The sequence below is a fragment of the Aythya ferina genome (assembly GCF_964211825.1).
Source record: "Aythya ferina genome assembly, chromosome: 1".
In the NCBI taxonomy this organism is placed as follows: domain Eukaryota; kingdom Metazoa; phylum Chordata; class Aves; order Anseriformes; family Anatidae; genus Aythya; species Aythya ferina.
In genome coordinates this window covers 79,230,098-79,244,498 of record NC_140296.1, presented here as the reverse complement: position 1 = coordinate 79,244,498, position 14,401 = coordinate 79,230,098, and the positions used below count along the sequence as shown (strand labels likewise).

At 38.8% G+C, this 14,401-nt stretch overlaps 1 protein-coding gene and 1 long non-coding RNA gene across 5 annotated transcripts in view; one reads left to right on the top strand and one right to left on the bottom strand.

Moving 5' to 3' along the window:
- GLRA2 (glycine receptor alpha 2) overlaps nt 1-14,401 on the bottom strand; it is a 130,034-nt gene that overhangs the window by 26,897 nt on the left and 88,736 nt on the right. For all 4 annotated transcript variants that reach the window (XM_084518853.1, XM_084518851.1, XM_084518852.1 and 1 more), the window contains one exon: nt 2,345-2,494. In XM_084518853.1, the coding sequence (XP_084374979.1) occupies nt 2,345-2,494 (150 nt within the window). The remainder of the gene's footprint in view (nt 1-2,344; nt 2,495-14,401) is intronic.
- LOC311436587 overlaps nt 1-14,401 on the top strand; it is a 208,475-nt gene that overhangs the window by 180,033 nt on the left and 14,041 nt on the right. The gene's annotated exons all lie outside the window — the stretch shown is intronic.

The following is a 14,401-nucleotide window of genomic DNA, read 5'->3' as shown; positions in this document are numbered from 1 at the left end:
TATGCTCCTGCTTTATGGTCTCTCTCCCTCCCCCAGCCATCCCCACCCCACAGCTCCTCTTCCCCCCAGGTTAAACAGGGTTAGCCTTCAGAATATACATGCACTTTGCTTAGGTTTGGAAAGGGAATTGCACAACCCAACCATGGAAGAAAAGCAAGCATAAGGAAGGGCCACAAGAACGTGCAACATGAAACTGCTGTTCATGCTGGGGACAGTACTGAATATCTTGTGGGGACATTTAGCAAAGAGAATACCAGAGGTTACTAGTGATGCCATGAAAATCATCCATTCCGCTGATTTATGACATCACTGCGCATACGAAACCTCTCTCTTGCTTTCTCTTTCTCACTACGGTTTTACCCTCAAACTTGAATTGCCGATCTGATTCACTGTCCCATATGCTGATGACTCTTTGCTCCGCAAGCCATTCACGCGCCTCACGGACTCGACGCTTTCATTCCCAACAGTCATAGTCTGTGCCTGTCCCCAGATTGTCAGCAAGAATGAGAACAGCACAGTGGCAACACAACGACATACGTACACAACACGCAAAGAGAAGAATGGTTCTGTTAGAGAAGACCATCATGCAAAACAACATGAACCACTTTCAAAGCAAAATAAACTGAGAACATTGTGAGAGACAAGCTCAGGTAAAGAGATACAGAAGATGCCTCATAAAGAGATGGCCTCAGCATCACTATTCTCTATTTTGAAATTTGTGCAAACATTCATAGGAAAAGTGATAGCAAGCCTGTGCAAATGGATGTGTCTCTTACTCCAACAGAATATTTCACAGTATTTAATTATGGCATTGCCCATTTTGCATAGAATTAGGTGGTATCTTCTGGTGATTAGGTCTTAAGTATCTTTCTCTTAATAATCACTAAAATAATCCTTCCCATAGCAGATGAATGATGACTGCCCTGGACCAAAACTTCATAATTTTCAAGTGATGTCACTGTCATAGTGTTACCAGTAGTGGCTGCTTGCCAACTAGTTTACCCCTAATGAAGACATCATACCCCAAACTGAAATTACAGACCCAATTCAGCAGCTTCTGCTGCTGCTATGCAGTTTTTGGAAACAGAGGTTTCCAGTGGTGGTACCTCTGGCTTGCGTGCCTGCAAATGAGCAAGCATTTCTGTTCTGTCCCGTAATCTAATATTAACGGGAATCTCAAATCATCTGACAATAGCATTAAACCAGAGGACAGCACTGGATTGCTTCCCAGAGCGTCCATCAAATATTACATTAGCTAATGAACAATTATTAGACAGACCTGTCAAAACACAAATGCCCTATGCCATTGTTGTCATCCCTCTTATAAGGGAACCATTATCTGTAGCTTGAAACACTTGCACAGCTTAAGTGAATATTTACTTTGCCTAGCAAATGTTCATGTGAAACAGCAAACCTAAGAATTTCTACTGATACTAAGATAACAGTGGCACAGATACAGGAAGGATAAGATGCTATAGCGATGGGAATGATTACTACTGGACTAAAATTCAGTTTAATATATATTCTTGCCTTTTCATTTACCAAAGAGAAAAAAAAAAAAAAAAAAAAAAAAGTTGACAGACTTCCTAAAAATATTTTTAGACTGACATCTAAGTTAAGAACAAGCCTCCCTTCTGCATTTCAGTTGCTGGTATTAAACGATATAATCATAATACTCAAAAAGCATTTATTTGTTTAAAAAAAAAAAAAAAAGTGAAATTAATATCAGTAACAAACTTTGAAATGATAGAATATAGAAAGGAAATTGTCCTAATCCTTCCCTTTTTCTGGGTGGTCAACTTTACAGGTTTTGAACATTGGTGCCCACACCTGCAGTGGGCTATGCTAAATAATTTCCCATTTTAGCATAAAAATCAACAGGAAAGACAGGTCTCAAGCACATGCTGATGTCAGCACATCTGGGTGATATCAAAGAAATAATATTGGTACACTATCTGTGTCACTGCTTCCGACTGTTCCTTATCTGCTAGTTAGTGCCACATATCAGCAAAATATTTGGGGATTAGAAGAAAATATAATGCCAGTCCAGACTGGAATAGCTAATAAATTTATGTATAAAGGTGAAGCTGCTTCAGCAATTTCAAGAAGAGAATAACATTCTTGGAACCAGTGACCAGTCTATTGACATTTATTGATATCTTCATGAACTGCAAATAACCACACCGGCCAATTTTCATCTCTTTCTCAACACGTAAAGCACTCAAGAAGAAATTTTAGAATAAGACTCTCCTGCAAGGGCAACAACTGAAGTGAGAAATCAACCTGTATGTCAAGAATGCTGTCAGGGCAAAGTCAATTGTCCTGAGTAAAGAGCAAGTTGTACCTTGTTTTGTCTCCTTTGCCTTCTTCGAAGCCTCAGAAACTCCTTGTGCTGCCGTGAAACAAAGTTGACTGCTGCATATTCTAGCAATGCAGCAAAGACAAAGAGAAGGCACACGGCCATCCAGATGTCAATAGCTTTTACGTAGGAGACCTAGAAAGAAAAAGAACATAGCATATTATGTTTCAAACTTCTTCATAAGCTGAAGGTATTGACATGAAAAAGTGAACACATTTCTGCACAATGTGAATTCCAGTTGCTCAATTAGGTGTTAGTTCGTTTTTGTTTATTTATTTATTTATTTATTTGGTTTGGTTGGGTTGAGTTTGTTGCCTTGTTGGCTTATAACAAAATAATCCATCTATTCATGGACGAGTGTCTTCACAAAGAACACACAAATTATGAGCTACAGCCTTGAGCAAAAGAATCAGGATAAGTATAACAAAACACAATTGCGTTTAAAACTCACAATCCCAGTTTATCAGAATGAATATGAATACAACACCTGTTGAAAAAAAATCCTAGAAAGGTTATATTTTTTTACCTTTTTTTCTCTATTATCAACCAATTAGCATATTGATTAAATGCCTATGTTTGATGCCTATAACCCAAAAGTAAACTCAGGGTACTGTATCGTAATGGTTGGTATGACTTCACTAATACATGTGATATTAAATATTAGAACACAGTGCCTTGACCTTTATCCAACAAGTTTATAAGTAAAAATAAATCTTCACAGACATTATCCATTAGAAATATACAAATACCAGATGCCTTTTTTCTAGGAAAAGCCTATTCTGATTTGAGTTGACAGGTCCACAATATGATCAGATGTACTAAGCACAGTAATGTCACAAGATTTTTATCATATTACCCACACAGCAGGCCAAATAGTAGCCAATTAATGAGCTACACACTATCCATATCAAAGGTACATTGTCCTCCATCGCTGTATTTGGTCTCTGCCTTTCTTTGTAGTCTTAGAGTTTTTAAGTAAAGATCTTATGATTAAGCAACAGCAGGATGTCTCTACTGTTTATCAGATATTACACCAGGGTGGAATTATAATCATCTGACTTTTAATGTCTGCAATATATATGTGAGCTAGTTGCCTAAACTCCTTTGATATAAACGAATCAAGGAACGAAGAATAGGTGTTTCTAGGATGCAATACATCTGAGCTGTTTTAAATGTCTGCTTTAGGATGAGATGAATAACACCCTAGCAGTGTTTTTTTGTCTTTGTGTCTGTGTATAGTAGCTTAGAACTACATGATCTTACCATAGATGCATGGGACTTTATGCAGTTGTCTAAATAAAAGCATTGCATACTATCATCTTAGGTATTTAGCCTCCATTTGCTAATCGAGGACAGCACAGATCTCCAGTATCAGGTCCTCTGGAGATGTCTCAGAAACCCAAAGGAACCAACACTCAACTGAATTAAGCTAAGAAAAGTGGATTGTATCCAAACTCTGAAAAATTATAATCAACAGGCATTTAATGTCAGAGTAGTACCCTGCAGGTTAAGCAATTCAATGCAGTCAAGACATGCAGTAGACCGAAAAAAAAAAAAAAAAAAAAAAAAAAAAAGCAGAAAAGAATGTATTGTGCATCTAATCTAATCTAATGTTTAGTAGACCTAATCTCAACCTCAGGAGACTTCCTTCTTACCCTGAGACACTTTGCACATGCTATTTAAATTGTCCTGGCTCTTACACTCATGGCTACCATTTCAAGACAAAGGGAAGCATGCCTATCTCTGTCGATTTTGCTCCTGTTCACCATGTGCTTAAATGACATTATTTTTCAAAGCCAGTAGAACATTTTTTGATAACATAAAAGAGAATATACTGCACTATATGTTCCAACAAGCAATACAAGAGGAGGAACTAGCATTTAAAGCATGGCAGAAAAGATACAGAGCTCCATTTTGCAGATCCTGAACACTGAGAAGATCTTTTTGGAAGAGCCAAGTATTGTTATCCAACCTGCATGAGGAGAACAAAAATTTCTGCAGCTGAGTTCAGCCCCACACTGCAGTGCCCGCTTCAGTGTTCACAGTACAGCATGACCAGGCTGGGATGGAAGAGGACCATTCAGCAGGCAAAAGTGATAGTGCGAATCTGTGCCTTTTGGTTAGATATACCACAGATATGCATTTCTCTCTCACAGACAGAAAAATCTTGTAAGTGAAATCTTCATTGAGCAGCTGTGAAACCCAGTGAAAACTCTTCAACGTTCCAGACACTCTGTACCACAGGCTGGAGCGCAGTAGGAATCAAGTCACTGTAATTTCTGTAAAATGCAGTTGGGTTTAGGTTGTTTGTTACCTTCCTCGAAGGGGCAGCTTGTTTTGCTTTACAAATGCCCTTAGGAGACATATTAGACATGCATAAACAGCTGGACTGTGCTGCCAGAGACAGCACAATGCAGGGAGCTGAAGTCACAAGAATCAACGTTTCTGACTGTGCAAATCCTGTCCTGGTGGGCTTAAAGCAGTGAGGGCAAAATAATAAAGAAAACTCTGAGTTCACCTTCCTGCCACTGACACAATGCTGCCATAAATGGCATCCACACACTTGCTGAGCCAGCTGGATTATTTTAGATCCAGGATGCTGTGCTGGGATCAGAGGATCACAATATACTTGGCAGGTACTCAGCTTGTTTTATTGTTTAGTCATTGCCACACCATGGCACAGATTTAAATGCACAAACAGAAAGCAATTGCTTCCAAAACACACTCAAAATAAATATATGGAAAAGTGCTACAATAAGTGAAATCTGACCCCCTCATTTCAAACCACTTTATATCATTTTTTTCTGCATATCTATCCCTGGTATGTACAAAATTCTGCTGCTAAAAATCTAAAAGCCTATGCAATTTTATGAAGCCAGACTTTTTTCTAGCCATCCCTATGCCTGGAAAATTACATGAGTCTTTTACACCAAGACTGGGAGGTCCTCATCTGGTACACGTTTCCAGGGAAGGTTTAAGGTGGGTGCCCAGCTTTTAGGTCAGCAATTGATACATGCTGCAAAGCATACACAAAGTAAAAAATCTATGGACTTCAGGGTCTCCCTCTGCTTTAACTGACTTTTTGTCTGTATCTTCCTTCAATTGGAAAAGGGCCATAGCTACCAGTTCACAGACTGCTCTGAAGTGAGCCCCTCCCAACCATCCCTGCTGAAGCTGTGCCACTTTGTATGAAAACACATAAAAATACATTGGCTTGGGGACCGGGACCAGTCTCCTCTTTCCAGATGTAAATGATAACCTGTGGAATGAATTCATCCCGTCTGTGTCCTAAACACATGCAGTGATTGAGAGGGCCATATCACAGAGTCTTTCAAGGTGGATGAACAATTTCCTCAGGGACATGAACGCAGAAAGGTTGTGAATTTGATCTACACATTCCAGGTGAATGCTATAACCACTTGCCTACCAGATGCTTCAGCTTCTCACTGTGGTATCTCACATGTCAATGAAATGCCCTTTTCTAGAAGCTCCTCAGCATTTCCCACTTATCTCCACAGGAAACTCTCCACTCAGCAGGCTCTATGATGTATCTCATTCCTAGATGCTTATTTCTCCTTTGCACTATACAGGGAACTTTTCACATCTAATTTTCAGATAAAAATACTTCTGAATGAGGCACTCTTAGGAGCTGGGGTCTGCAAAACTGAGTCCTTTGTGATAACATAAGCACACTCCTTGCTTTGGCAGATTCTTCCAACAAGCCCAAAAAGAGTTAGCACACTGTTAGCAGCTTTTTTTTTTTTTTTTTTTTTTTTTTTTTTTTTTCCCCAGATTGCAGTCTAGCATGAAAACTGATGTGTCTGCCCAACCAAAAGGCTAACAGCACTTGCTTCAGTAACGACCTCATCAAACAATACTTTATCTCCACCTTCCTTAACTACTGCATCCAAGCTCTTTGAAACATAGTCACTAATGTGTACGTGTTCTTGGAGAAGGTTCCTTGCCCCTAACTAAAAAAAAAGTTTAAAAAGTTATGTACATGGGATTTTTGTTTGTTTTTATGCTAATGGTAAGAAATTATAAAGGGGGGGCAAAATGCATCTAAGTGAAGCATAGACATCAACACCATAGTCAAAAGAACTGGACCCTAAAAATGTCAATCTCTTATTTTTGAGCAAGTCTGGAGTTTTGGATGGCTATTTCAGGTATAGATATCTGCTTGATATAGGCCTGTGATGGTAAGATAAAGCTTGTGAGTGAGTCGTTGTTAGCTGGCGTCTTGTTACCCCACACTAGCCTATGTACTATGTACTGTTACCTTAGTGTCTACCAACTTTCTCATAGTTTCTCTTACAGGACAGAATACAAGGCCTACAGTAACACTACCAATTCAGAGTTTACATTATCAAGCTGCCAAGCACAAAATGTAAAAGTAGTACTGGTTGTTGTTTTTCTAAAGCTAGATCTTGTCAAGCATTCTCTGAAAAGCCCGTAACTCTGATAGTACACTGGCTCCATTTACTTTGCAGTACTTTTAGAAGTATTTGTTTGGAAACTCTTTGTCATTCTGCATTATCATGTTCAGAAAGCACATTCAGATTTTTTTTTGTTGCCCTTTTCTTTCTTTAAATAGCTGTTCTGGTTTTTACTGTGTGTTGAACAGCTTTTTTTTTTTTTTTATGGTGATGGTGGTGGTGGTATTTAATGGTTCCCACTAATAAAACCATAAATTATATCAATTATTCAGACACTCTTTAAATGTTTTAAGGCCAGCTCTATTTCTGTTACAGTACAAGCCTCTTGAGACAACTGCTTTAACTCTCTGATCCAGTCTAACAGGTGTAAAATGGGAATAAAGACACTTCAATTCTCTCCCAGTGTGAAAATGATTTCAATAAGCAGTGTAAAGATCTCAGAATGTGATACAATCCATATATTCACTTATTTTGGCTGATCTCAAAAAAAATTTAAAAAAAAAATAAACACTTTGAAATGAGACATTAAGCTCAAACTCTCCACCCTCTGTTTTGTACAATGCTACATTCTAGGCAAGAATTTTTGAAGAAGCAAATTTTCAGCTACTGGGAAATGTACAATTTGGAAATAAATGTCTCTTATGCAGTCAAAAATCCCTTGGGGAACAAAAAGTCAAAGAAGTTTTTAGATTGGAAATATAGAAATAGAAGAAAGTAATATTTTAAATCAAAACTGAAATCAAAGTTAAGTAAAACTGCCTTCCAGTACTCGGAATTGTTGCATTAAATTTCATTTTAGTTTTTAAATCAAAGCACTTACATGGATTTTTGTTATCATAAAATCTAAATTCATAAAGAAAGTGATAGCTCTTTCATTCATATCAGCTTTACATATTTGAATCTGGAAGCACCCACTCTAGTTTCACTGAATTTTCTAGACAGAAAATTTTCTGAATGATGAACATGTTGTCTGTGACTTCTTTTTGTTTCACCATTATTCTGGATCTCTCTTTTCACCCAAGTGTTTCACTGCCATAAATTCATATAAGAAAATGCAAATTACTTTTCCAGTCCTAAACTTTCAGGCATTTTATATTATTCTGTTGTTGCAATGAAAAAAAAAAATAAAAAATAAAAAAAAAAAAAAAAGAGAGAGAGAAAGTCTGACAGCATCAACTTTAAAATCAATGGGATTGACCTACTGGTGAGAAAACCTTCATGAAGCATTCAAGTAAGACAAGTAAAACAACTGCCCATCACAGATGGCTCTGGGACTTGTTCGTGAAGGGCAATGTTTTTGCAGGATAGTAAGAGGGCAGATCATTATCAGTTCTAACCGCTGGGATCTCACTCTTTCACACAAGCATCCCTGGAAATCTAGAAAAAGTCCTCCAGGCCAAAATAATCGGGTCTAATATGTTTTATTTTCTCTGTGCAACAACCATTTGGTTGGAGAAAAGGAGAAACTAGGTCAGCTTTTCTTGCCTTGAGTTGCTCAGTCCTTGGACCCAGCCCAGCAAATACCTTGGGTTAGGAGCTGGGGCTTTGCTTGGGCATGGGAGTGAGTAACCAAGCTGCAGAAGATGCTTGGCCCATTCTCTGTCATAATAAATAAATAAGTAAATAAATAAATAAATAAATAAGTCTGGAAGAAGGTGAGAACAGACAGGGAAAGGATGAGGCCATTTTTGTGATGTTTATAGTGCACCCACTACAACACAGTAATCAATAACCAAAGTAATGACAAGGTTTACTGCAGAAAGGAATATTGTCAGGCTCCAGAAGTTCAGTGTAAAGGATGGAAAAGGAGGGAATGATAACAGAAGCTGTCATCTCCCAGACTGAGACTGTGACAAATGTTTGTTTGCATCTTCAAGACTTCATTGTTCACATTCTTTCACTTAAGGATTTGTAATGGAAAAGTATAAGCTATCAGAACTACTATTCTGTTACTGGAAAATAAACACTTGTACTATGGGCCTGATTTTAACAGGAGATGGTTCATTGGTGAATGAGTCCTGTGGAAGCTGTATGTGCCTGTGCTGATTTTGCCTGGGATAGAGTTAATTGTCTTCATAGTAGCTCATATGGTGCTATGTCTTGGATTTGTGATGAAAACAGTGTTGATAATGCACCAATGTTTTAGTCATTGCAGAGCAGTGCTTATACTGAGTCAAGGACTTTTCAGCTTCTTGTGCTCCAGGCCAGCTAAGAGGCTGGGAGTCCACCAGCAGCTGGGATGGGACACAGCCAGGACAGCTGACCCCTGCTAAGGACAGCTAACCCCTAGTGACCAAAGGGATGTCCCATACTATATGAGGTTATGCTCAGCGATAAAAGCTGGGAAAGAAGTTTTCAAGGCAGCCATTGCTTGGGGACTGGCTTGGTGTCTGTCAGATGGTCATGAGCAACTGGGTTTTGCATTTCTTGTTTTTGTTTGTTTGCTTTTTTTTTTTATGTTTTTATATATAAAAAAAAAAAAAAAAAAAAAAAACAACACTGATTTTGCTTTTCTTTGTTTCTTTTTTTTTATTTATTATTATTATTATTTAAATGTTACTTATTAAACTGTCTTTACTTCAACTCACAAGTTTTCTAATTTTTGTCCTTCCATTTCTGCCCCTCATCCCACTGGGGCAGGGGAGTGAGTGAGCAGCTGCACGGAGCTTAGCTGCCTACCATGGCTACACATCAGCACTGTCCTTCACCAACTCACTTACTTAATTGCTAGGCAGGTTGGGAAGACACTAGCCTGGATGGTGACCTTCTTTCCTTTTCAGGTAGCCTGGATGGTGACCTTCTTTCCTTTTCAGGTTAAATGGGGTTAAAATCAAATCCCAGATGTTCCACTGCAGAGCCCAGCTACTATCTTCAAAGTAAAATGTTTATTTTATGCTCACATAACTGGTTTGGTTGGCTTGTTGGACGAATGGAAAAACAGTAATAACTGGTGAATGTAAAACACATTTTTCCCACTTGTTTTAATAAAACATCTTTACTTTAATTTGCCTAAAATATGTTGTTTATTTCTTTCCCCAGAAACATCTGTTTTGTCTTCCATTTTCTAATGCAATGTAGAACATTTTCAAAACAAAATAATAAACAAGGAAGAAATATTTAATTTAAAAATGCTGAAAAAAATATCCTAACCTCCCTCCATTATTTGGATTCCATTTGAAACTATCCACCAAATCATCAGGGATTCACAAGTTGTTCCAGTCACCCAGAAATGCCTCTTTTTAGTGAATAAACTATTCATCCAATTTTATATATATATATTTTTTGCTCTATTTGTATCGTGGGTTCTGCCAAGTCATGAGATGCGAGGCCTCGCACCCACCACTGATGCAGAACTAAATGCTGACTGTATTCAAGCTAGAAAAAGTATGGAAAACACTTATGTGTTGTTTTTTTTCCTTCAAAGATGAAGAGTATCTTTTTATATTCTTTGAAGATTGTAAGGGAGTTACGGTGTTTACAAGGATGCTGGGCAGGAGACAGAGGAGGTATGTAACAAAATTCAGTAATATGGCTAATAGTGATTTTATTGTCGCTAACCATCCCAAAATGCTGCAGTAAGTATTTGGAAGTGCTGACTGACACCACTGTACTAGTTCAATCCTACTCCCCTGGAAGAGGGAGAACAAGATACTCCCCACATTTAGTCAGAGTGAAACTGGCTGCTGAGAAATCACAAGTAACCAACACTTTGTGAACCTCTCCAACACTTTGTGAACCTCTGCAACACATGGTTGAGACCTGATTCTGATGACACAGGACTGTGTTATAGTGCACTGTATCAGCAGCAAGTGATAAAGTGAGCACAGAAAAGTTACTTCACACTGAAAAACACTATTTCTTTAAAGTATGTAACTCTATTCTGTATGATATATTACAAAAAAATAAACAGGTGTACCATGTAAAGGAAAGCTGTTCTATAGAAGCAAATATATATATGTATCTTTTAAGCATGAGCTGTGTCTGTACATATTTTATGATCTTTCTTCTCAAACAGCATATTTACACCTCTAAAAAATGTAATCCCATAAATACTGAATCAGTTATCAGGCTGGTGAAGCCAGAAGACTGTTTGTTTTTCCTTCCTAAGGGCGTTTGAAGTATTGGCATATTCATCATGTGTCATTTTCTGTGATCATATGGTGTAGTTGCCTTGTATTTCTGTGGTGGGTTTACTCAGCGGGGCACCTGAGCTCTGCCACAACTGCTCTCTCACTCCCCATTCTCAAAGGAAAAGGGGATAAAATATGATTAAATGGGCTCAAGGGTTGAGATAAGGACAGGGAGATCGCTCAACAATTATCATCATGGGCAAAACACACTCTGCATAGGGAGATTAATGTAATTTATTGCCTACTGATAACAGACTAGAGCAGTGATAACCGAAAGCAAACTATAAACATCTTACCCCCATACAACCTCTTCTACCTCCCCCTTGAACATTGCGAGGGAATGGGGAATGGGGGTTGCGGTCAGTCCCTGAGACTTCCTTTCCACCACTCCTTCACGGTCACTCCCTGCCCCTGCTCCCCGTGGGGTCCCTCCCACGGGATGCCGTCCTTCCCCAACTGAGCCTGGGGGGCTGCTCACAGGCGGCAGCTCTTCAAGCACTGCTCCCACATGGCTCCGTACCACGGGGTCCATCCATCCCCCAGGAGTAAACTGCTCCAGCACGGGTCCCCCACGAGTGGGTGGCAGCTCCCCCCAGGCCCCCTGCTCCTGCGTGGGCTCCTCTCCACGGGCTGCAGCTCCGGCCTGGGGCCTGCTCCTGCAGGAGCTCTCCATGGGCTGCAGCCTCCTCCAGGCCACATCCACCTGCTCCACCGGGGGCTCCTCCATGGGCTGCAGCATGGAGATCTGCTCCATGTGGGACCCATGGGCTGCAGGGGGACAGCGTGCTCCACCAGGGGCCTCTCCACAGGTCACAGGAGAACTGCTGCTGCCTGCCTGGAGCACCTCCTGCCCTCCTGCTGCACTGACCTGGGGGGCTGCAGGGCTGCTTCTCACTCCTTGCTCTCCCAGCTGCTGTTGCCCAGCATTTTTTTTCCCTTTTCTTAAATCTGCTCTTACAGAGGTAGGAGCAAACCCAGTGGTTTTATTATGCAGTGATAATGCAGGGACTAGCTGGTCACTCCTACTGGGAATGAAGTGACACACATTGAAATCGTACCCTCAGAATCAGACCTCCAACACCAAGCATAAGCTCTCTCCATATATATTCCACACATCTCTGTTCTTTCTCTTGATCTCATTTTGTCTTCTTCGGTCTTCAAGAAATCAGTATTGAATAAGAACTCACAGCCATTTGACTGTCTTCTTTTTCCTTCAAAAGCAACCAGATTTCAAATAAAGCTTTCTACTGTCAAAAGGAAAAACAATCCTCCTGCCCTCACCAAAAAACTAGGACTCTGCAACCGTGAACTACCCACAGGTTGCTACAACATTTCAGTTCCCCATCAATTAATCCTTCAGATTTGGTTTGTGAATAAAGAAAGTCATAAAAGCAATCTCATTTTGGAAGAAATAAAATACCAATGTTTGTGACATTTCTTGTGTATGGATTAAAGAAACTAATCAACAGATCAGCAGAGCAGTGGTGATCAGTTTATGAAGGTGACAAATAAGGATTGATGTCCCTGCTACAAAGAAGCAGCTTCTCATTTCTAAGTAATTGAAAGACATTTATCACTCAGAAACACCCCCATACCCAGCTGGATCAGTGCAAATTGAGAATTATGTGTGGCTGCTTTAAGACATGGGCAAATATGCATAAGAGCAGCCTTTGCAGATACATGACAATGTCTCAGGTATCATTTACAATAAAAGTTTCTGAGCCTTCATTCCTAGTGTAATATAGATAATATTTCTCTAATGTCATTAAATGCTCACTTGTCTACTTGGACTCTAAGTGGTAAATTCCTCAGTGCATAAAATCATGGATAAAAACAATCACCAAGGAAAAAAAATGAGGAAGATTAAAGTGGAGCCACAAAACCATGATTGCATGATTGCTGGCAAGAGCTGCTGGCAGGATTTTGAAACAATGTCATTAAATTCATTAACAGAGTAAAATACTGATACTTACCAAAGGAGAATTTATATTTCTGATTCAGTTGAAATAAGAAGCCAATGTGGTATGTACCTGAATACAGCCAAAATGCCTACTTTTTGAATGCCAGACTCTCTGCTGTGATTACAGTTTTCTGATTTATTTTTTTTATTTTTTCTAACAGAGCATTAACTTAGGTTCAGAAAACCCTTTCTGTTTGCTCTGTAGATCCCAAGCTGTCTAAGTCACCCTGAGTGAAAAGTAATCATCATTCAGCTCAGCCACATCCATTCTGGATGTAGTCATTACACCTGCCACCCAGTTAGGTAGAATTGCACTAAATTTCATTATTCTTTGACCTTTGAAGAGTTAACTGACTCAGTGCCTGACTGGTATCAAATAATACTCACAATATTATTTTTGTAGCAATAGGAACAAATCCCTTCCTTTCACATCAACCAGGTAAGAACCACAAAACTGGTGGGCAGCAGTGTAGCTGCTGTGATCAATACCAAGAACATTTGCACCTATACATATATTTTTAGGTATATATATATTTTTTTAATTTTATATCAGTAAAACTGGGCTGATGCTTAGGTGACTGCAGAACATTCTACAAATTGTCTCCATGTTGTATTTCCTATTATAGTCACAACTAAGTAAATCATTAAAAGTTATCCAATTCATTGAATAAAACAACAAATACCTAAAATTAGGAAAAGGATGCCTAGGGCAATATGCCTTTTTGCTTTAACTCTTGGTCTTTGCTGAAGAGAGTTGATTTTTCTAATTCTTCCCTAAGATTCTACTCCTAAAGTCTGTATTTCTTAGGACTTTGAGCAGTTTAATCTGGTGGAAAAAGGCATTTGTTTATTTTTGTGAATAGGGTTGATTTTTGTGACCATCAGTCTCTCTAGATTAGAGATGGGTAAATTAAACAAAACCTTTCGTTAGAGAAAATTGCCTTACTAACTCTAAATACATCTGAGTAAAACAACTGAGAATAGGACGGTTCATTACATCACATTACTCAGTATCTACATATGCTTCTTTCTTGAGTATCACTTGATTAGTTACTGCTCCTGAGCCACATATCATTCTTAATGATTCTTCTGTCTCAGTATTCTGCATTGCTACTTTCATCTGATTTAACTGGGAGGGAGAAAAAAATCATTTGTGTGTGTGTGTGGATAGTTGAAGCAAGATGTAACTAATAATAATGGTGCAACAAAACAATCTGTATATGCAGTCCATCAAAGAATTCACTTTTTTTTTTACTTTTTTTTTTTTTTTTTTAAAGAAAGAAGAATTCTAAATTAAAATAAGTCTCCTTAAAAAAGATTCCAAAGGTGACATTGAAGAAAACATAGGCTCAGGAGGGATAACAACCCAATTCCAATTGTAAGTGGTAGTGAGTCATATTTCATGTACAGTAAAGCACTTTAGGAAATGCAGAATTGAAAGAAGATGCACAATGGGAATAATAGAATATGGCAAAGGTGAAAATGTATGCAGAAAGAAATTGATGGTCTGAATGTT